The sequence below is a fragment of the Saccostrea cucullata genome, unplaced genomic scaffold (genome assembly GCF_032062105.1).
Source record: "Saccostrea cucullata isolate Sc308-1 unplaced genomic scaffold, CSIRO_AGI_Scuc_v1 ctg224, whole genome shotgun sequence".
Classification (NCBI taxonomy): Eukaryota; Metazoa; Mollusca; class Bivalvia; order Ostreida; family Ostreidae; genus Saccostrea; species Saccostrea cuccullata.
Window position 1 is genome coordinate 97,984 of NW_026931873.1, and position 25,469 is coordinate 123,452.

A 25,469-nucleotide genomic window follows, 5' to 3' on the forward strand; every position below is an offset into this window, starting at 1 on the left:
CGCTCCTTGTCATAAACGAGAAAATCTTAAACATACTAATATGTACCAAATAATGGTCTAACAATAAGTATGAACTAAAAAACAGTTGCTACTAGTATTAGCTTATATTTGCTGACAACTTAAAAACGATACTTTTGGTATCCTTGGGTCAGCCACTTTAGGTGATAAGGTTTATTGCTACAAAACAAGCATTCTGAGAGTATTGCATAAGCAATAAATGTCCCCTACCGGGTTCCCCTTTTTCTTCAGGATGTCATTTTATAATATGCAAAAGTTATGATCAAAGTGAAACTGCATGATGTTTAGGTTGTGAATGCCTTAAACCTAATAAAATAATCCACATTAAGACGAACATTTAACTCATTTTCCCACCGTCTTTTCCTCGCTTCATATTTATGTCGACCATCGGAAGTTAGCGCAGCACAAACCCGATCTTAATTAAACGAATATGAAAAATTCAAAATGCCATAATTCTGTCAAAAACCAATCTGTAACTCATCAAGATACACTCACATACCAAAATTCAGCTCAATATCTGCAAGCGTTTAGAAAAAAAGTGCGGAAAACCAAGTGGGACAGACTGACTGACAGACTGCGACAGACAAACAGACAGACAGCTAGACGGACGGACGGACAGACGCAGAGGAAACCTATAGTCCCCTCCGGTTTCACCGGTAGGGGACTAATAATAAATGTGAACTATTACCCATTTCATATCCCCTTCAGAGAGAAGATGGAGGGGATATTTTAACATTGGTGTTAAAGAATGCGGTGAGGGAAATATGCTGGCTATAATTTCATGTTTATTAGTCCCCTACCGGTGAAACCGGAGGGGACTATAGGTTTCCTCTGCGTCTGTCCGTCCGTCCGTCTAGCTGTCTGTCTGTCTGTCTGTCTGTCTGTCTGTCCCACTAGGTTTTCCGCACTTTTTTTCTATACGCTGGCAGATATTGAGCTGAATTTTGGTATGTGCCATCTGCCCGACGTGCAAAGAATATTATATTGGACAAACAGGAAAACTAAATGCCATGCAGGGTTCGTGTGCACAAACAACAAGCGGATTATAAAAACGCGTAAGTTGACCCAAACGAGGTTATACATGTATTCGAATAATTTGACCAAGACTTAGAGTCTTTCCTTATAATTTGATTTTTTAAAAAATAAACAGCTTTGGGTGTAAAATTCTGCCGTTTTTATGAGTTCAAATTTGCCGCTCAATAATACATCCCTTGTAACGGAAGTGATAGGAAACATTAGGGGAGGTAATAACTGATACACAGATCTAGCAGCCATGATGTTTGTTTACATGAGGTTAGATCGAGCTACTGTTTGATGTTAAAGGTACATTTAAAAAACCTGGATTTTCCATAAATCCCAAGGACTGGAAATGAGGGGATTCATGGATACAGATGATTCAGCTGATTGTCAAGTGGGGTGTGTCCCCATACCAAACCAGGTTTTTGAGATATAATTTGCGTTTCTTTTTGGAAATCAATCAATGAGAGACTAGAGTACAAACAAAATTAAATTATTATATTATATATTGATTTCATCAAAATGTAAAATATTAAATTCTAGTTTTAAATTTATCAGTCAATCGACATACTCACGGGTTAATAAATAACGTCTTACTTTTCTGTCAAGGTCAGTAGAAACCAAAAACTCTTATATCAACACATGAATACAATGTTCAAAACAGGAATGGAAATCAATACTTCAATATCACTACACTCTCTAGAACTTTAACCTTTGACACTTCATTTAATCAACCAGGAATGAAAACCAATGAACCATGAACAACATATACTACACTACCTTTGGAAACTCATGAATGACTTAAACGAATAAATAATTTAGAATCCTGTTTATGTAAAAATTGGAAATGAAACTCTCAATAATTATTTCATTTAAACAATACCAATAAAATAAATATAAATTTATACTATCACAAACTCCCCCTTGTTCGAAAAATGACTTCCACGTCATTTATTAAGTAAGAGTACAAAATGAAAATAACAAGAAAATAACAACATACATGTATATCGGAAATCATCAATCATATCATATTCTGCTGTTCGGCATTAATTGAACTGGATCTAAAATTCTTCCATAAACCATGTGAATAGTGCAAATGAATCATAAAACGATTCCATTCTTATTAAAGCAAACAACCATACAAGATTCAAATTAATTTGCAACATTTCCCTGCACCCTGCAAATCAAAGTACAGTTAAATCTCATAAGTTCATCAGAATCTCACAATGCAATAATTCAAAATCATCTCAAGAATTTCAAACATGTTTCACCACAAAATCTGTTGTGTCCTTTGGAATTGCAGCATTCTGTGTAGATTTGATAAAAGTAAGGATAAAATCAGCTTTGTCCTGCCAGGCATGTTTCTTTGTTGTGCTCAATTTTGTTAAAAACTCACCTTACGTCAACTATTTTGGTTTCTGCTTTAACATTGATGACCTTGTTCATCTTCATCCTCAGTTTCTCCTGAAATTTCAGATGACTCTTGATAAGAATTCACATCAGAAGTCTCTGATTCATCGGAAGCGCTTCCATGTACCATTGGCTCATGATGTTAAGTTATTATGTTGAACATTGCTATCTAAATCAGACACCAAAATTCCATGCTCAGTACTAAAACTCTGTACATCTTTGTCCTTGTCTACCTGCTCTGAATGTTGAGTAATATAACACTTACTTTGAGTCTTTCTCTTTTTGGGTAATGAAGTAAGCCTATCAGATATAAAACCAATTGGATAAAGCAAGTTTCTGTAAAAGGTTCTCTTCTTTCCTTCTCCATTTCCTTTCTTTACGGTGTACTGTGGAATCATTTTTATTCGTGGGGGTCAAAGTTCGTGGATAGACACAATTTTTCTGGTTCGTGGGGACGTAATTTCGTTGATAACAAATTCTACTTCGTTATTTATCTTTTAATGAATAATAAAACAATTGTTTGTGTACGAGTTCGTGGGGATGTAAATTCGTGGGTCAGGGTTACCCACGAAGGCCACGAACATTGGTCCCCCACGAACAATAATGATTCCACAGTATACTGGAATTCTGGAATTGGGCTGTGATAGAATGATATAAGGTGTATCTTCCCATTTATCTGCTAACTTATGCTTACCATCCTACCCAATCCTTTTCTCCCACTTCCAGCATTGTACCTCTGGCATTTCTGTTGTCATGGTCTTTCTGCGTTGCTCTGGTGGCAGAGGATAGTTCAAATAAAGTACCGTCAAAAAATAGAGAAACCTGAGGTTTGAATGCATATTATAGGTAATTTTATAGCTAGAATATTTTATGGGTGCATTTGGAGGGAATTGGTGGCCTTGTATATTTTATTGAAATATGACACTTTAGTGTCACTACTACTGTATATGGGATATGGACTAGAAATACGAAACTATGCTCAAAACTCGCTCTACCGGTATTTCACCAGAAAAGCGGGGTGGGTTCATAGGATGAAATGTAGCTTGAAAACGAGGTGGTTGAGCCATTATCTCTTGCTGTTCATTGGTATGTACAAATGTTATTCTGCAATTTGTGTGGTAGCTTAGGTCATGAACACGGACCTGGAAGCAGTTGCGGCTGCAGCGAAATAGTGAAAATAGGCTTGATTCACATGAAATTTTGAGATTGTCCCTGTGCCATCTTTAGGGCTCATTGTGTAAGTTGTACATGTTTTATTCCTAAAAGCTTCAAATTCCTCAAGGGACTACATCATACTATTATTACATGTAGAGGGAATTTAAAATTTTTCAATGCACATTTTAAAAGCAGCACAATATTAAGTAAACCGTCAGTCAAACGTTTTGATTGCAAAAAACTATCCTCTGCCACCTTCAAGAATACATCATTTTTTTAGAAAATTGAATTTTAGTCAGATTTTTATACAAAAAGGTTTATTTATGTATGTCAATTTAAAAAAAAATACTTTGTTTCTGTTATTTAAAATCTGTACAGTTGGGTATATTCACTAAAAAGCAAGGGGGGTTACTCTTTTCCAGCATACATTTTTAAAGACTTTGAACCATCAAGCATAATAAATCATACAAGATTAAGGCATTTTTTGCCAAAGAATGAATTAATTGTTTGAATTTGATACTTTGGGTATTGTCGCATTATTAAAATCATGTTTTGCTGTAATTAATTATATCTAATTAAAATTTAAGTGTATTAATTAGTGCGATATCACTGAAATTACATAAATTTCCCATTTTTTCAACCTAATTTACTAAATATAATTATTTTAAAAATAATAAATCAGTCAGCATACCTAGATGTCACTAAATAGTACCATATATAGCACACACAAAAAAATTTGGCTTTATTTTCCAAATTTAACCTATTCTGTTATTGATGTTTTAATGAAATATGCCCCCCTCCCCCTTTTCAATTTTGAAATTTATGTATATTTAAATGTGCCAGAATCTAAAATTTTCAATGTTTTGCTATAAAATGACTATTTTTCTTTGAATAATAACAAAACAAAGAGTTTTTATTGCATATTTAATGAAGTAATATCAATAAAATGTGCATTTTCATGTAATTCTTGAATTCTGCTAGGCCCATATAATCTGCCCACAATTGCCCAGGAAGGACAGAATAATCACTTTTAATATTCAGGAGAATTAAATGTATGTATTTAATTACTCATAACTGTTGAAAGTGAATATCAGACACTTAGAAAGAATGCAACTAGGACAAACAGATTTTTACAGTGCATTTTCATTACACTGAAGAAATGGCTGCAGGGGTAGGGTGTTGAACTGCCATTTCCTAGACACTTTTTCTTTAGCATGTGATGGAAGAGAGATTTTTGCATATCATGATAAATATCTTGAACGTTGAAAGGGGTTTTAACTTCGCAAAGAAGTTTTAGGTTTATAAAACCAAGTGAATAAGAGATAAAATGGAATTTCATAGAACATGGAAAATAGGGGAGTGTGTGATACATGTGAGTACATTTCACCAAGATGTGCACTTTATATTTGACTTTTTACATGTAACTGTATTTGAAATAGATTAAAATTACCATTTAACACTTTTTTGATGGTATATTGATCATCTCGAGTTGTAAGAATTGCTGTTGTTTTATGTGCAACAAACAATATGGGGTTAAGGTGGTTGACCAAGAATCGTTGAGGTCTCTTATTTGGTCATAACTTTTTAGGTCACCTGAGTAAACTCAGGTGACCTATTGCTATCTGTTTTCGTCTGTCGTCGTGCGTCGTTCGTCGTGCGTTAACATTTGAACATTTTTAGCTTCTTCTCTGAAACCACTGAACCAATTTCAACCAAATTTGGCATATAGCATCTATGGGTAAGGGGGAACAAAAATTGTGAATTTCATGGTCCCTGCCCCCCTGGGGGGTGGGGCAAAAACTACTAAAATTAGTGCAATCTTTAAAAATCTTCTTTTTTACTCCTGGATATCAAGCAGTCAAATTGTTGGCATGATTGTAATCAGCATTGAGTCTTCTACCAAAATTGTGAAATTCATGGCCCCAGGGTCAGGGGTTCTAGTGCTAGGGCTGGGCTAAATAGGTTATATAGTGAAAATGCATTATTTCTTTGAAATTCTTCTTTTCTGCTCCTGGGCTTTAGATAAACTACCAAGTGCATAGGTAAGTTGAAAATGACCGCCTTTTCCAAATTTGTGAATTTCATGGCCCCAGGGTCAGGGGTTCTAGTGCTAGGGCGGGGCTATATAGATTATATAGTAAAAAATGAATTATTTCTTTGAAAGTCTTCTTTTCTGTTTGTGGGCATTAAATAAACTAACCAAGTGCATAGTTATGTTGAATAAGACTGCCTCTTTTCAAATTGTGAATTTATTGGCCCCAGGGCCAGGGGTTCTAGTGGTAGGGTGGGGATATATAGATTATATAGTGAAAATGCATAAATTCTTTGAAAATCTTCTTTTCTGTATGTGGGCATTAAATAAACTAACCAAGTGCATACCTGTGTTGAATAAGGCTGCCTCTCCCAAAATTGTGAATTTCATGGCCCAGGGTTAGGGGTTCTAGTGCTAGGGCGGGGCTATATAGATTATATAATAAAAATAAATTATTACTTTGAAAATCTTCTTCTTTGCTCCTGAGTATTAAATAAACCAACGAAGTACATTGTTATGCTGAATAAGGCTACCTCTTCCAAAATTGTGAATTTCGTGGCCCCTAAGTTAGGGGTTCTGGTGTTAGGGCGGGGCTTTATTGATTATCTAGTGAAAATGCATCAATTCTTTAAAACTCTTCTTTTCTGCACCTGAGTATTTAACCAGTGAACTATGTACATAGTTATGAGGGGGAAGGATGCCTCTTTGAGATTTTTGAATTTCAGGGTAGGGCTTCTTGTGTTAGGGCGGGGCTCTAATATTTATATAGTGAAAATGCATGAATTCTTTGAAAATCGTTTCCTTTGTTGTTGGGTATAATGCCAATGATCTTAGTATATATTTATGACAAAAAAATCTTATTCTTTCAAAATTGGTTAATTTCCTGGCCCCTGCGACAGAGGTACTTTGACGGGGGGGATAACAAAGTCTGAAATAATTTAATGCTTTGAAATCTGCACTTTGGTATTAATCAACAGCATGATGAAGTAAAATTTTTAAAAATTTCCAAAATTTTGAAAGATGTGGCCCCAGGGTCAATGGTTCCTGTGATATGTGGAGCTCAACTGTGGACCCACCCTAACACAAGAAGCCCTGACCCAGGGGCCCTGAAATTCACTAAAAGTGGAAATGCATTTTCTCTTTGTTACTCTGATCTACCTCTGGGTATAAAGTAACCAAAATAAGTATGCTGAGTGTATAATTATGATAAGCAATGGTGCCTCTTTCAAAATTGTGAATTTCATTGCCTCTAGCTTAAAACATGAATCAAATTCAATTGTTGAAAAGTTGTTGCATGATACACAGGTGACCTATAAGGCCCATGGGCCTCTTGTTTATTTTTCAATGAATCAAGACATATTTGGTATATTAATACTCAGAATTGCATGTTCTTTTTGAATTGAGCAAGGTTTATTACTTACAAGACAAACTTTGAAAGTTAAAGGTGGCAGAGGATAGTTTCGAATAAAGTACCGTCAAAAAATAGAGAAACCTGAGGTTTGATACATATTATAGGTAATTTAATAGCTAGAATATTTTATGGGTGCATTTGGAGGGAATTGGTGGCCTTGTATATTTTATTGAAATATGACACTTTAGTGTCACTACTACTGTATATGGGATATGGACTAGAAATACGAAACTATGCTCAAAACTCGTTCTACCGGTATTTCACCAGAAAAGCGGGGTGGGTTCATAGGATGAAATGTAGCTTGAAAACGAGGTGGTTGAGCCATTATCTCTTGCTGTTCATTGGTATGTACAAATGTTATTCTGCAATTTGTGTGGTAGCTTAGGTCATGAACACGGACCTGGAAGCAGTTGCGGCTGCAGCGAAATAGTGAAAATAGGCTTGATTCACATGAAATTTTGAGATTGTCCCTGTGCCATCTTTAGGGCTCATTGTGTAAGTTGTACATGTTTTATTCCTAAAAGCTTCAAATTCCACAAGGGACTACATCATACTATTATTACATGTAGAGGGAATTTTTCAATGCACATTTTAAAAGCAGCACAATATAAAGTATACCTTCAGTCAAACGTTTTGATTGCAAAAAAAAAAAAACTATCCTCTGTCACCTCTAGACTTATCTGCCTTTCTAAATGCTTAATCATATGCTTGCATCAGTCTTTTTCTTAGTTCTCGAACATACTTGGTATGTGGCTTCCTAAAGTCTTATCTGACGAGACCAAAAGCTATGTAGATGGGTAAATTTGGCTACCTACCAAACATAAGGAAGTATGGCGACTGACCAGTCGACTCGTTTCCTGTACAATTATAAGAACGTACTAAAGCTGAGACATGGGATTTCCAATTTCTTTTCTGTTTTAAGTCCAAAGTTCCTAACATGTTGATGAGTGTTCTTCCCGATGTACCATCTAATTTCAGCTTTGGAGGCATGGTGGTGACCTGAGAAAATTATTTTAATGAAGTTAAATCTATAAATATCATAAAAATGTTTGCCATGTAAGTTATGCACACAAAGCCTGAACAATGCTGCATTATTGTATGCATCAAGTAGCATAATTTCAACACCAAATGCAGTCAATTGACAGTCAAAATACAAGACCTGTTATTTTGTACAGGAATGATACTTGCATGTCTTGAAGGAAATGACATAAATTAATTGACAACGGTCTTGGTGATTACAATTTCAATGGACAAATTGCCCTGAACTTTATATGCAAACAGAGAAGTATGATATTAACCTGCATTTCCCGGAACCGTACTGCATGATATTCATCATAGAGGAATGTAAACTATGCCAATATGCATATACAGCAGCATGAATAATATGGAAATGCATAAAACTATGAACTTGCATAGATTATGATAAAATAAACTTGCTCTATTTATATTATGTGTTAGGTTCCACATAGGATTTAGAGCAAAGTACGGCAAATGCCCTGATCTGTGAGTGCCAGTGTATAATGCGTATGGTCTCGCATAGAATTTATATAAAATAATGATAAAATGAAATAAATAATCATCATTTTTATATTCATATGAAGCAGAATTTATGCAAAATCTTATGCGTGAAAAGAAGAAAATACTTGCTGTGGCCTTCAATTCGACATTTAGATATATCGACGACGTATTGTCAATTAATAATGATAATTTCCATTCCTACGTTGATACGATATATCCTGGTGAGCTTGAGTTAAAAGATACCACAGAGTCCAACACTTCTGCTTCATATTTGGATATTTTACTTGAAAAAGACACTAATGGTAATCTAACAACCAAGCTATATGATAAACGTGATGAATTTAACTTTTCTATCGTCAGCAATATACTGTCGTCACCTGCATACGGAGTGTATATATCTCAGTTGATTCGATACACAAGAGCTTGCTCTACGTATGAACAATTTCTTAAACGAGGTAAATTATTGACAAGCAAGTTGATGAAACAAGAATATCAGCAGTCTCGTTTAAAGTCATCATTTCGTAAGTTCTGTGGTCGATACAATGACCTTGTCAGCAAATACAATTTATCATTGAGTCAAATGCTGACTGACGTTTCTCATACCAATTGTTAGTCCATTATTTATACACTGAATTGACGACGGATTTTTTCCTGTATTTCCTGATCATGACATCGAGCACACGACGGGTGTGACCGGTCGGCAGGGGATGCTCACTCCTCCATGGCACCTGATCCCACCTCTGATATTTCGGAGGTCCGTGTTTGCTCTGCTCTGATTTTTTATAATGTTTAATGGACTTTGAGATTGAATACTGTTCGTTATCTCCATATCCTTCTTGTGTTTTATTTGAACCGGAGACATTGCATCTAATAGGTACACAATATTCATACATACATACATAAGATTTGTACAGACTATACAATAAACGTGTGTTAATTACATAACAAAATCATTTAATTATTATTTAGAACATCTTAATTGATAAGAAAAATGCAAAAATTTACCCAGGTTACAAAGTTCTTTAGTATTTGTCGAACTCAGTAACCGTACTAATTTAAATACATGGTTTTTTAAAATAATAACTCTTGGATATATTTAATTCTAAGCTCTTCATATCGAGGGCATTTTAATACAAAATGAAATTCGTCCTCTATCTCACCTGACATACATATTTCACAATTTCTATCTTTTCTTTCTATATTACTCTACCTTCCCCTCTCTATCCTTAAATCATGAGCTGGATATAGAAAATCTAAATCATGATTCTTTTTTTTTTTTTTTTCATATTTGGATCTTTTACTAGAAAAAAGACGTTAAATGTTCAATAAATTGTTAAACAAAGCTTTATGATATTTATTGACAAATAAGTTGATGAAGCAAGAATATTAGCAGTTCATTGTCATCATTTAGTAAGTTCTATGGTCGATACAATGACCTTGTTAGCAAATACAATTTATCATTAAGAAAAATGCTGACCTTTTTCATACTGAGTTTTGGACCATTATTTATACACTGAATTGACGACAGATTCTCCCGTTATTTCCCGTTCATGACAAGAAGCACACGGCGTGTGACCGGTAATGAAATGCTCACTCCTCCACGGCACAAGATTCAAACTATGATGTTTTGGAGCCCCGTGTTTGCTCTGCTTCTGTTTTGCAATGTTAAATGGACTTTTGAGCTGGAATACTGTTCGTTATCTCAACCTATTTGATTAATGAATTTTTGTGTCTTTAATACTAAAACAATTCTGCCACGAACAAAATTCAAAAAATTCTATACACATACACACATCCATGATGCTTTGCGATTTCAGATATGCATTTTTTCATTTTTGAGTTTTTTTTTTCATTTAGAGGTTTGCCGGCTTCGTTGTCAAATTTTGGACAAGTAAACGGACAAATGCGGATGTTGGGTGGTGTTTATTGTACTGGACGTGAAACTTCTTTCTTAGAATGTCAGCTCTCAGTAGTTCAATCAAGCAGCTGTGTTAATTACGGATACGCTGGAGTTGTTTGTTACCAGGCACTAAACGGTTGGTTACAATAACAATAATACCAGTACATCTTTAAGTTTGACTTAAAAAAGTTTGTTCTGCTGATTTAAAGAGAGAGAAGAGAGAGAACCTTCGTTCTAATTTTGAATTTGAGATGTTCGAACGTTTCCAAGTGCTTTGAGTCTGGCCCGAAGGGATAAGGAATGACATACATTTAATACTGATTTTATTAAAATGAGAATTATTTCCCTAAAACATTATCTTTTCAATCTGTCATTTGTTATTTATTAACATACATTCACTTCTATTGTCGTGTCAATTTTCAACGTTATATATGGCAGATTAAGATGAAAATCACACATGTTTGTTTTGAGATTTTATATACATGTAAATTATATATATAATTGGCATTTTACTTTCAGATTCTGTAAGAATCGTAAATGGAAGCTCTCCAGATGAAGGCCAAGTAGAGGTCTATATTAACGATCATTGGCGAAGTGTATGTGACATAGGCTGGGACAAAAGAGAAGCTGATGTGATCTGTAAAAGCACTGGGTATTCAGGGTAATTCTCCGAAATATCTTTTTAGGTCACGTTTACTATTGCTATCCGCTTTCGTCCGCCTTCGTTAACATTTCAACATTTTCAGCATCTTCTCTGCAACTGCTCAACTAATTTCAACTAAATTTGGCACAAAATATCTATGGGTAACTAACAAAAGTGACTTTCATGGGCCGAGGGGTGGGGCCAAAAACACTGAAATTAATGCATTTTTAAAAATCTTCTTCTTTACTCCTGGACATCAAGCAGTCATTTTTTTATGATTGTAATCAGCATTGAGTCCTCTACCAAAATTGTTAAATTGTAAAATTCATGGACCCTGGGTCAGGGGTTCTGGGGTGGGGTTAAATATAGTGAAAATACTTAAATTCTTTGAAAATATTCTTCTCTGCTCCTGGGCATTAAATAAACTAACAAAGTACATAGTTATGTTCAAGAAGGTTGCCTCTTCCAAAATTGCGAAATTAATTGCCCATAGATCAAAAGGTCTAGTGCTAGGGCGGGGCTCTATTGATTATATAGTGAAATTGCATAAATTCTTTGAAAATATTCTTCTCTGCATTAAATAAACTAACCAAGTACATAGTTATGTTGAATAAGGCTGCCTCTACCAAAATTGTGGATTTCATGACCCCTGGGTCGGGGTTCTGGTGTAAGGATGGGTCTCTATTGATTATATAGTGGAATTGCATAAATTCTTTGAAAATCTTCTCTGCTCCTGGGTATTAGATAAACTAACAAAGTTATGATGAGCAAGGTGTCTCTTCAAAATTATGAATTTCATGGCCCCTGGGTCAGGGTTTCCTGGTTAGGGCGGGTCTCTATTGATTAAATAGTGAAAATACATAATTTTTTTTAAAAACGTCTTCTATGCTCCTGGGCATTAGATAAAATAACCAATTATATATTTATGTTGAATAAGGCTGCCTCTTCCCAATTTGTGAATTTCAGGTCCCCTGGGTCAGGGGTTCTGGTGTTAGGGTGGAGCGTTTTTTATTATATAGTGAAAATACATTAATTCTTTAAAAATCTTCATCTCTGCTCCTTGGCATTAAATAAACTAACCAAGTACATGGTTATGTTGAATAAGGCTGCCTCTTCCCAATTTGTGAATTTCAGGGCCCCTTGGGCAGGGGTTCTGACGTGAGGGCGGGGCTCTAATGATTATATGCTGAATGCATGAATTCTTTGAAAATCTTTTCCTTTGCTCCTGGTTAACATGCCAGTGATCTAATTACATATTTATGATGAAGAAAGTTCCCCTTTCAAAATGGTTAATTTAAGGGCCCCTGGATCAGGGGTACCGGGGAGGGGGTGGTACTTTTTCTGAAAATAAATTAATCCTTTGAAATCTGCTCTTTGGTATTAATCAATTAGTGGTTATAAAGTGGAAATGCATTTTCTCTTTGTTTCTAAGCAATGGTGCCTCTTTCAAAATTGTGAATTCCATGGCTTTTGGAATAAAACATGAACCAAATTCAATCGCTGGAAAGATGTTTCATGATATTCAGGTGACCTATAAGGCCCGTGGGCCTCTTGTTGAAAGTTTTATTATATCTCAGAATTAAGATTTTTTTCATACCGTTTACCATCTTTTTCTTTAAAAATATATAGAGATAAAGAACTATATTCGTGCTCTAAAGTCCATTTAATCATACAAACTACGAACAGAGCAAACGCAGACCTCCAAAATATCAGAGGTGGGATCAGGTGTCAAGGAGAAGTTAGAATTCCCTGTCGACCAGTCACAGTCGATTGTGCTCCTTGTCATTTTTTTAAGATACTCGTTGTTCTTTTCATCAGATATAAAACCCATCTTTAGATTTCATAAAATTGTGTTCGTTAAATTCACTAGAACTATTGAAAACGTTAGCTTCAAAACTTTGTTTTACAATTAAGGACATTAGCAAGGTTCCTGGCTTTCGTACATGTTTTATTTCAAGAACTTTGAAGGACGTGTAATGGAACTAATCATGCTATATTGTGGTTCATTAAACCCACCAATTAGTCCTGCCTTTTCAGACTTTATGAAATCACTTTTAAAAATCTCATTGAATTCCCTATTTAAAATGTTCATAAAAAGATTTTCGTAATTTTTCACCATACGATTTCTCCTAAACCTATTCAATACATGAATGTTATGTATTTTATACCTTATTGAATCCCCATTTTCCATTGCATCTAGATATTTTGACTGAAAATGTAAATATAAAAACAAGACGTTAAGTATACCAGCACCGTCCTTTATTTCTGAGTTATTCCCTTAGAATCTATTATTATCTATAATGGCATATAGACTGACTGATTATTTCTATTCTGCGATTTACCTATAATATTTAAAACACAATTGTTTTAAAACTTGACATAGATTTGTTTTTGAGATTTGTTCGATTTTACTAAATAGCACCTCCTTCATAAGATCTAGAAACTTTTAAACAGAATTTGTCATACTTTTGCTCTTCCCAGCATACCCACAGCAAATCATGATCTGTTGACTTTCTGTTCTTTGAGTACAATGTCCAGCAAAACCACCGCAGTTTTCTTTTTTGCTGAGATGATTCTATCCTTTGGAGGAAGAGCATATGCTTTTAGACTAGTATTAAGACGTTGTTTAACAAGCGCAAGGGTCTTGAAAAACAATTTTAGTGGCAGCGACTGGAAACAAGGATAGAGAGCTCGTGCTAATGGTTTTGTTTATATCTCTGTAACACACGCCCTTTTTTGGTTTCACTGTGTATAGAGTGAAAACATGTATAATTTTTTTTTTGCTCCGGATAACCGTGACTTGCCAAAGTCCCTTAAAGTTACTATTCCGGAAACAACAAACAATGGAGGGGGATGCCTGGCTATGAAACCAAGGAGCTAGCTATGTAGTAAAACTTCATCCTCGATAATCTGGATTCATGGCAGATTAACCCTCCAGAAGTCTATAAAGTCTATAAAAGTCTATAAAAAAGCTAGTCTTCCGGGGAAATCTCCCTATATAGCCAACATTCCAGAGAAAGTCTAACTATACGACATCGGTATCAAATGCCCATATTACGGAACCTAAGGGATTCATACCGTGCGACAAACGTATCATATCTTATTTTGCGACTTTAAATAGAGCAAACACGCTCTAAAATATTTTACTGCAATGAATCCAGCTTCAATATATACAATTCTTTATCAGAGGTTTACCTGTTTTTTCATCTACGTTTGGAGAACAGAGCAATCAAATATGGATGTTGAGTGATGTTTACTGTTACGGAAGTGAAACCTCCTTGTTTGAATGTCGACTATCAGTAGTTGATCCTAGCAACTGCGTTAATGGTGGACATGCTAGAGTCTTATGCTATCGCTCAGAAAATGGTAAGTCATTTTTTATTATTATTACGTTTACGATTTTTCTCCCAAGTTTCTTAGCCTCTCAATTAAAACAACAATTTAGATACAGTAAGAATCGTTAATGGAACCTCGATAAAAGAAGGTCGAGTAGAGGTTTCGGTGTATGGTGAATGGCTCAGTATATGTGACAGTGGTTGGAACAAACCTGAAGCCGATGTGGTTTGTAGAAGTATTGGATATTCCGGGTAAGAAGATTTTATTATTATCATAAAATCGATAATTTGATATGCTTTAAAAAAAGTTTTTACTTAACCTTTGTAATGTTACCCGATCTTGAGTGTTGCAAGAATTTTGTGGTTCCTCTTAATTCCGAGATTTACTCAAATGGGATTAAGTTAAACTTTAAAAAAAATCATTAAAAGAATAGAACTACAATTAATGATTTATAAATAAAATCAAGAAATAATAACGGAAAATGGTTAAGGAAATATAATAACAGTAATCAGTTGAATGAATATAGGATTTTTAAGAATGCATTTGTATTAGTATTTATGCGTTTTGTCTTAAGGAATGTGTTGTTTTTTTTTATGTTAAGATGGAATAAAGACTCTGGGTGTTTTTTTCAGAGCTCTGCCTGCTCTTTCGTCTTTGTTTGGAGAATTAAGTGGACAAACTCGGATTTTGGGGGATGTTTACTGTTACGGAAGTGAAAAGTCCTTGCTAGGATGTAGACTCTCAGTTGTTGAACCAAGCAGTTGTAAAGATGGAGGACTAGCTGGAGTTGTCTGTTATGACCAAAGGAATGGTTGGTTAACATAATAATTTTCTATTCTAGTCCTTGTAGTTATATAAATATTCTGAAAAGCATCTTAAATTCTCAGGGTTAGGGCGTACTGTTTATTGATATGATATACAGATTTATTTTAAATCTGCAAATATGAAAGAAGCTTGTTATACAGATCAAGTGCATGGTTATGATGAGCGTGGTACCTCTTGCAAACTTATGAATTATGAATTTAAAGGCTTCTGATTCGATCAGGAGCCTCATGCAAGGTAGGGCTCTATTGATTATTTTACCCCATGCAACAAGTTTTGACCCGTCCGTCAGTCAGTCAGTCCATCAGTCCTATTTTTGTCAGCGCAATTCCTCATAAACAGCTGCACAGAATTTTGTCAACCTTTGCAGATATTTAGTACACAGTGTGTAGAAGTGCATATTACCAGATAATTCCGATTCCTTTATTTTTCTGGGAATTTTGGCACTTTTCAACTTAGATTTTTGGCCATGTCTTGAATAGAGAATTGAAGAGTTTGTTAGCGCAACTCCTCATAAACCCCCGCCCAGAATTTTGTCAAACTTTACAGTCATTTAGGACACAATATGCATCAAGAAATTCCGACTCTTTTATTTTTTTTCGGGATTTTCGGAACTTTGAGTTTTGGGGGAGCGTGGGGTATGTGAGCTTGCTCACTTTTTCTTTCATTATATGAAATGCATTAATTCTTATAAAGTATTCTTCTGTGTTCCTCGGTGTTTAGTCGTTTAACCATAATTATAAAGAGCAAAGATGCCTCGTCCAAATTTGTGAATTTCATGACTGCAGGGTCAAGGGATCTAGTGGAAGGGCAGGGTTTTTTCAATCAAATATTGAAAATACATACAATATCTCAACATATTCATTGCCCATGGAATTTAAGCAGGCTAATTAGTTACAAAGTTATTAGCTTCTTCCATATTTTTGATTTCATATGAAGTAGAATTTGTGCAAAATCTTATACGTGGAAAGAAGAAAGCACTTACTGTGGCCATCAACATTTAAGCATTTATTTCATATTTTGGGATGTTTTCTGTCCTTTCACACACCTGGACGTGCCGACAAATTGAATATAACGCGCGGTATGATAATTTGTCGGCACGGCCAGGTGAGTTATAGGACCGACGACATCCAAAAATATGAATTCAATGCTTATATTTACATTCTCTATTTTTCCTTTTCATATTTTTTAATTTATTTCGTTCATGTTAAACGTGATTTGGTCCCCATGGTATTGGTGTGCTTAATAGACGTAATAGCCATGTGTCATTGGAAAGTCGTTTGTGACGTTGGAAAGTTGAATAACGCAAATGAACATTGCGACAAAAGAAATGGCAAATTATTATTCAAACGCACATTTCTTGTATTTAAAGTTAATTAACAGGTTAATTTTTTTTTAATTAAATTGAGTGAAAACAATATTCATTTTGGTGTTCCTTAGCATTGAAAATGCATGTAGTTCCTGCTGAGTATTTTACCGCGCGGTGACAAGGTTTCGCGTGTGATATAGAAATTTGAATGTCGTAGATTTCTAAATGATTTCATGAAGAAAATTACACTGAATGTAAATATTTAGATATATCAACGACGTCTTGTTGATTAACGGTGGTTCTTTCCATTCTTATGTCGATACGATATATCCTGGTGAGCTTGAAATAAAAGATACCACAGAGTCTGACACGTGTTTCATATACGAGGGTTGATCCAAAAGTTTGTGGAATTTCTTTCTAAGATTTTATTGCGATTTGATGAAAGCAAACAACATGAATATTTATAATAGAGTCATAATGCAACAATATTGGAAATTTTCACCGCATTCCGAGCCTTCTGAATATGGATAGTTGTGAGACTTCGACGTAACTGTCACATTTAATGTCCAAACCGTGTATCGTAGAATTTTACCCATGTAATTAGTATTTTAATTCCCAAACGTTTTTCCGTAGTCCTTTATTTAGAAGGTTTAAACTCACTGGACTGGTGAGGTATTTAAATAGCTCGTGCTGGTCAGTTTGGGCGTAGCAGGCATCAGAGAAGGACACGTTGTTCCTTTGCCAGATTATACCACGTCTTTCATTTGTTATTTATCTTCATTTCATACCAGAAACCCTACTCACTTGTGAGGTAAGAGTATTTCGGTTTATTGTTTATTTTAAGTAACAGTATATCTGCAAATTCTGCCAAGTTTCTTCGCCGCAGTACATTTTTGGTAAAGTTACTAGTATTTGAAGTAAACATATTGTTGAATTGTATATATAATGTACTTATATTCAGTAGTAATGATGCGTCGTAAGCATTATAGTAAGTAGTAATACTGTACTCGAAGTATGTTCGAAGTAGTAATAATGCTTCAGTAGCATTGTATATGTAATATGTGTTTGTAAAGCAGTTAGTTGAATACTTTCAATATGTTCTCTTCGTATAAAGTAAAATGACCATGTTTAAAGTGTGAAGAGTATGTTGAGTACAGTGTATGTGTAAAATATGTATAGGAAAATATGCATATTTAGTATTTTATATAAAATAGATAGTTTATTTACATAAATTAACAAACAATTACAATATGTTTTTGATAAACATTCCATAGATCCTTGTAGTTAGAAGTAAGAAGTAGAAGTAGGGATCCAAGGTTATATACAGTAGGAAGGACCACACCAGGCTTTCCACAGTACCAGTACAATGCGCCACATGTGAATCAGGATGGAAGTGCCGCCATTACGGGCCACAGCGCCATACTGATCCAAGGAACTAGTCTACAGTCGTTGATATAGATTTTTTATTTTAAACTTTTATTATATCAAGCAAAATATAGAAAAAAAATTATTGATGTAAAAATGTTATAAATATTGTAAATATATTTTAAAAAATTTGTTCCTTATTTCTGACAAAAGAACTGTGACAGTAAAGTCAAGTTATATATATTTCACGCTACGTTAAAAAAGCATCTCACCCTAATGTCCAATAGGAATATATTTTTACAAAATGCTGCCCTATTCATCTTTTTTTCTCAAGAAAAGCCTGGGTATCTTCTCACACCAAGTTTTTTCTTCATTTTATCACTCATGTTTTAAAATACTCATCATCTTGTTGATTCCAAAATTAGTAGCAATGTCAAGTAGAATGTCAGTCGATAACCTCCATTAAAGCTTTTCATTTGTCTTGGGAGATAAACACTTAAAACAGAGCTTCCAAAAGGCAACCACGCCTTTAATTAACGTCCAAGGAATTTCTATTTTTCATAAATTTCTAAGGCCACTGAAAAACTAGTAACTTAATGCATTTTCCTCAGCCAATGTCAGTAATATACGCATTTAAGATAGAGTGATGACTTTACCGAAATTTGACTTTGTCTAACAACTTAAAGATGAACCATAAATCATCAACTACAGGCGCGGATCCAGAAATTTTTTCCATGGGGGGGGGGTCCACCCAGTCAAAAAAAAATTCCAATCCCAGAAATTTCTTGACAAGCTTAAAAAAAAAACCTTAACTCGCCCAAACGTAATAAACCTATTTCGTGTGTGTGTGGGGGGGGGGGGGGGAGGGGGGCCCGGGGTAGTCTATGACTCCTCTATTGCCTCAAACCTTTCACTTTTCATACTTATTTCACACATATTCATGTTCACCAGGGGGGTGAACGTTTTCCAGGGGGGGTCCAAGGTGACTTTCTTCTTGCTTTAGTATATCAATTTTTTAACCGTGTAAATTCCAGGGGGGGGTCCTGACCCCCCCCCCGACCCCCCTCTAGATCCGCGCATGAACTAATAAACTAAATATCCAGTAAAATCAGTAAAACTCTCACACCAAGATTTATAAAAGATTAAGCAATCGTAATAATGACATAATATTCGTTTTATATACATGTACCACATAGGGCGGTTTTATTCTCATTTCACGTATTACAAATTAAAATGATAATAAACGCATTAATGTCTCCCCCGCATTTCCAAACAACCGTTTCTATGGCAACTGCCATAGAGTTACCATCATAGATATTTGATTTTTTTTTTATTTAGAATATTCAACAAGTGTCTGTGTTCTCATTTGTATTTTTCAACCAATTTCACCTATAAATAAATAAAATATGAAGAAATTCCCGAACTTTTGGATCAACCATCGTATTTCGATATTTTACTTGAAAAAGATCTTTTCCTAAGGCCATGACTTTTACAACAGCACCAATACTATATGGTTAATAAAGTTAAAACTTTTACTGTTTATAAATATCTCACTGTTGATTTACAGATAGAAAGTATCACTTGATTACAATTACTTCAAAATATTTTTCGGGAAAATATCTTTAAAAATGCATATATACGATAGATATTTTTAAAAACACCTCATTAATTACGAACTTTTAGTGAAAGCTATCATTGCAGCAACAATTTACATGTATTTCTATCAATGGTGGTCAATTTGGACTTCGACAATGTCTAGAAAGTTGTTTTCATATTTGGATATTTTACTTGATAAACGTTAATGGTAATCTAACAACCAAGCTCTACCATTAACGTGATTACTTGAACTTTCCTATCGCCAACTTCCATTACTTATTTAAGGAATCACTGTCTAGTTAGTATAGTATGCCAGGGCATCAACAATAGTGGGAAATATGGGATAATTTGCATAACGGGCGAAGCCCGTTATGCATAAATTATCCCATGTTTCCCACTATTGTTGATGTCCCTGGCATACTATACTAACTAGACAGTGATTCCTTATATTTCCATTTCATTGTGAAATTAAATTGTAGATTTAGACTTTAAAAATGCAGACATAGATTTAAATTACACGAGGATTCCCATCCCAATTTCAATAGGCCTTGCCGACTGACGTCAAACACAACGGCAACCACACGAAATTTTCATGCATATTTGGCCTCCTTAGCGTCAGACTCAGAGACAGATGCGCACGAGATTTGCATGCATACTAGGTCTCCTTAGCTCCTGACCTATCGACCTGCCTAATTTAAATTAAAGCAGAATTATCAGGAAATCTACTCCGCTTACTTTCAAAAGGTTATCGTAGAGAAAAAATGTAGAAATGGAAATATTCAGTAATATGCCTTTATAACCTGCATACGGAGTTTATGTATCTTAGTTGGTTCGATAAGAAAGCATGCTCGGTGTATGAACATTTTCTAACAACTAGTTAAATTATTGACAAACAAGTTAATGAAACAAAAACATGAGCAATCTCGTTTCAAATCATCATTTTGTAAGTTCTAAGGTCGATACAACGACCTTGTCAGCAAATACATTTTATCATGGAGTCAAATGCTGACTGACGATTTCCATACTTATTGTTAGTCCTTTATTTATACACTGAATTGCCGACGGATTTCCCCGTTATTTCCCGATCATGAAAAGGAGTACACGGCAGATGTGACTGGTCGGCAGGGGATGCTAACTCCCCTAAGGCACATGATCCCACCTCTTATATTTTTGAGGTCCTTGTTTGATTTTCTCCTATTTTTAGGTCACCTGGGTAAACTTAGGTGACTATTGCTATCCGTTTTCGTCCGTCAATTAAAATTAATGAAATCTGTTAAAAATCTTCTTTATTCCTGGACATCAAGCAGTCAAACTATTGGCATGATTGTAATCAGCATTGCGTTCTCTACCAAAATTGTTAAATTCATGGCCCCTTGCTCAGGGGTTCTAGTGCTAGGGCGGGGCTAAAAAGATTATAAAGTGAAAATGCATAAATTCTTTGAAAATCTTCTGTACTCCTGGGCATTAAATAAACTAACCAAGTACATAGTTATATTGAATAAGGCTGCCTCTACCAAAATGTGAAATTCATGGCCCATGGGTCAGTGGTTTTAGTGCGGGGGTGGGGCTATTGATTAAATCGTGAAATTGCATGGATTCTTTGAAAATCTTCTTCTCTGCTCATGGGCATTTAATAAACTAACCAAGTACATAGTTATGTTGAATAAGGCTGCCTCTTCCAAAATTGTGAATTTCATGGCCCATGGGTCAGGGTTTCTGGTGTTAGGACAGGGCTCTATTGATTATATCGTGAAATTGCATGGATTCTTTGAAAATCTTCTTCTCTGTTCGTGGGTATTAAATAAACTAACCAAATACAAAGTTATGTTGAATTAGGCTGCCTCTTTCAAAATTGTGAATGTCATGGCCCCTGCGTCAGGGGTTCTGGTGTTAGGGCGGGGCTCTATTGATTATATAGTGAAATACATTAATTCTTTAAAAATCTTCTCCTCTTTTCCTGGGCATTAAATAGACTAACCAGGAACATATTTATGTTGAATAAGGCTGCCTGTTCCCAATTTGTGAATTACAGGGCCCATGGGTCAGGGGTCCTGGTGTTAGGGTGAGGCTTTAATGATTATATAGTGAAAAAGCATAAATTCTTTGAACATCTTTCCTTTGCTCCTGGTTAATATTCCAATGATCCAATTACACATTTAAGGCCAGCATTTTTTTGTTTTCAGGTTTACAAACCCGCCGCTCAAGGTTTGAATTTTCAGAAAAAAAATTTTTTCTTCCGTTGTTCAATTTGAGTCGGGATCGAGATTTCAATTTTACGAACTCGTACTTGCGGTTTTAAGATGAACATGGCCAATTTCTCACCAGAGGGCGTTTTTACGCTCCGCTCCAACACCTTTGTTATCGTCTAAATTACAAGAATCTTGTAAAACGAAAATAAATTATAGATTCCCACCAAGTTGGTAACCTTTTAAAATGAAATTAGATATATCAATCTGTAGCACTTCTTTTGTTCTTTCAAAATTTGGATATATATTAAAATAGTTTCAATATATACGGCACTATTTTGTTTGGAATTTATACACACATTTTCATTTTGAAACCAGGAGACAGAGTTAAAAAAATATCTACTACCAGAGACCTTAAAACACGTAAAAGCATTGGCAAAACATACAAAAAAAATCATTGTTTATACAATTTTTTTTTTTGACATTTACTTATTTTGCAATCCGAACTACTTTTTAGACGACAACAGAGGTGTAAGCGGAGCGCGCTCTCTGGTGAGAGATCGGAACATGGCGGGTAAAAAAAGGTAGACACCCATTCTCAATATAAGGGCTCAAATAATGTCGCCTCGTTTTCATTTAGAAGAAATACCACTGATGTAATTTTTTAATCAACATTATAAATAGTCACATAACAATGAATAAGAATTCATATAATTATCGATCTGAAAGGGTATTTAAGGAGTTCCAAATTCAAATATAGTAGCCTATTTGAAATGTACGTTACTGTCGCCGAGGCAAATATTATGCTGAATCCCCTCTGTGTAATATATAGTTTTGATTCTCAAGTAAAAATTTTCTGATAAGTTAAACCTTGTATCATATATATTTCTTTTCAAAACAATGAATACATTTTCTTTGTGATAATAAATAATTTTTATTGTGCAATGTCCCTGTCGCTTAATTCTATTTCAACCACATTACAAGCAAACACAAAGATTATACACCTGATAGTTTTGTTCTCCTTTATTTATTGATGGGCTAAATTTGAAATTTCAAAGGATTAATTACTCCTACTTAGATAATGTAACATGAAATTGAACAATTTGAGCAACTTTTATAAATATGTGCACGGAATGAAAGACATTTTCAATCGTAGAGATAAGAAAGAAATGTACGTTACCTATATTCTTCCATTAAGAATATATATTAAGTAGAAAATATGAGACGACTCTGAATAAGCAACTCCTTGTATCCTTTAAACTGGCAAATATGTTTTGCTTAACACAATTAAAAATCATTTTTTACATGAAAAGTGATCATTTGAAATGTACGTTACTGAAATGTACGTTACCATGAAATTCGAATTAAGTGAATCTCGCACGAATTTTCATGTATTCTCATACTTTCACACACTCGAATGTGTACACAAAGGAAAGTTTCAAAGGTTGGAGGTCGGCTAAATCCCAAAATTAATGAAAAGAAACGTTTCTGCTGAGGAAAAAAAATATATTAATGTCAATTATATGTAATATAATTTTGATACCTGGTATATATTTCTGAATACGAAACCTGTATGATGCATTTCTTATGATATGCAAGTTCAAATGTATCAATATATTGCGTGTCTAACGTACGCTTGTGGAAGAGAATTGATTTTTATATTTGAAATGTACGTTACGTATGGTAACGTACATTTTGTGCATTTCTAACTGACATGTTTTTTTATTTAGTCAATGAATTGCGTTTACACGAGCGAAACAAAATTATCGTTACAATCCATTTGACAACTGACTACATAAATCCATCTAAATGCACCCCCAATCTTCGTAAATGTGGTAGATTATTACCACATGCTAGAAAATTTATTTCTAAGTGTCTTAAATTCATCTTTAGCAACCTTTTTGCAGTTTGTTTACTTTTAATATGCGACTTTTCGTCAATATTAATTTAATTGTTGTTGATAATTTTAAACAAGGTATGCATAGGCTTAAAATTGGTAAAAAAAAAACAAAACAAAACAAAAAAGAAAAAAGAAAAAGAAACAAAACAAATAAACCCAGAACACAAGACGGCCACGTACATTTCAAATATTTACTGAAAGGCACACACTACTCAGTTTTTTTTGAATCAATGCATTTTGGGTAATATTTTTCCAGATCTGCTGAAAAGTACGTATGTTTGTGTTTTGCCAAACTATGTTGCAACATACTAAATGAAATTGTTATCAAGACTGTCGATGGATATATTTGGAATAGATTTATGTTAAGTTTCAATGGCCAAACACAAGCATTTGTTAGATCATAGCAAAATACGTCTGACTCTTATTTTTTTTTTTTGTCTGTACCCTTGCACACAGGTAGAAGTAACTAGGCTACGACCGGTGTCAATTTCAGCGAAACAGCACAAAAGAATGGTAATGAACTGAGATGGAGGGGACTCCCCAATAATATGTGAAATGAACGTTACCGAAGTGACGTGACATTTATGTAGTTGAAGACAAATAACCACGTTTGTTACATTATGATTTCTTATATTACTGCGTTAAAACGCTTCATTGAAATGATTCTTATGTCAATAATTACTTTTTTTCAATATTTTCTTATTACTAATTTACATATTATTACAAGCTTGAAATGTACGTTACCTACTCATATTCTGAGGCAATCGTGTCTTTATAGTGGTGATTGTGACATATTACACGGTGTGATTACATAGAGAATCTTTTTTGGAATAAACTGAAACAAAACCATGAATTTTTAGATGAATTTTAAGCTTTTTATTAAACAGAAATATATCTTGAAATGTACGTTACATTTACGTAGTTGTCTAAATCGGCATGGATATATGTTAAAAAAGACAGTAACTACAAAATAGAATTTTACTACATGTACATGTTAAGTTCCAGTATCTATAGAAAATAAAAAGATTCCAAACTGATCGCTCTAAACAAAACAGTGAGAAGAATTTAAAGCATATATTTAAAAAAATTTTATACATCTGGATCAAAAAGTAGCCTTTGTTTTTTGAAAGGAAAAATCAAACGCACGTTCGTATGCCTAGAAAATATGTTGCTGACAGAGTTGGTAATATGTGCTGGTGTTAAGATGAGATATTCCAATTGTGATTTTAATGACTACATTTTTTTTTACATATCTTTTTGGACATTGAAGAAAGAGTAACGTACATTTCAATCAACATTTCTGAATAAAATCACCCTCTACTTTACCGTCTTGTCATTATTCCATGTATTAAAATTTGATAAAAAAAAATCTGGAAACAAAATCTTCACATACTTTCTTTCAAAGGTAATTGATAGAAAGATTGTTATCTTGAACTTCATTTTTTAAAAAATCAGAGAGCCATTTGTGCCCTTATATTGAGAATGGGTGAGATCCGCCAAGTTCATAGCAGCACCATAGCATGGTTTAGTGTAAAATTTTATCGATAGGATTAGGAGTGGCATTCAAAACGTTTCAATCGTTCAAAGGACAAGTAAAATGCTGACGACTTAGTTGCAAATTGACATGCTGGTGAAATAGTTATGTATCCATATTCAAAAGTATCTGTGTGTAAATTATTTTGATCCCACAGGTTTAAAACTGCCCGTGGTAGCTATTGCCAGCGACATTGTTCAGGTCGCTGTTATACCTTACAGTCTAAGCATCATTCTTCAGAAAAGGGTCGCTTATGCATCAGATGTAATGAATAAAATTATGGGATAAGTTAAGTCCATTTGAGAAAGAAATAAACA

At 34.4% G+C, this 25,469-nt stretch overlaps 1 protein-coding gene across 1 annotated transcript in view; it reads left to right on the plus strand.

Annotated features, from left to right (window-relative positions):
* The window catches only part of LOC134233829 (deleted in malignant brain tumors 1 protein-like), a 69,124-nt gene that overhangs the window by 4,115 nt on the left and 39,540 nt on the right, over positions 1–25,469 (plus strand). Inside the window, exons 4-8 of the mRNA XM_062715879.1 lie at positions 10,419–10,597; positions 10,981–11,122; positions 14,292–14,470; positions 14,550–14,691; positions 15,073–15,251. Of these exons, the coding sequence (XP_062571863.1) occupies positions 10,419–10,597; positions 10,981–11,122; positions 14,292–14,470; positions 14,550–14,691; positions 15,073–15,251 (821 nt within the window). The remainder of the gene's footprint in view (positions 1–10,418; positions 10,598–10,980; positions 11,123–14,291; positions 14,471–14,549; positions 14,692–15,072; positions 15,252–25,469) is intronic.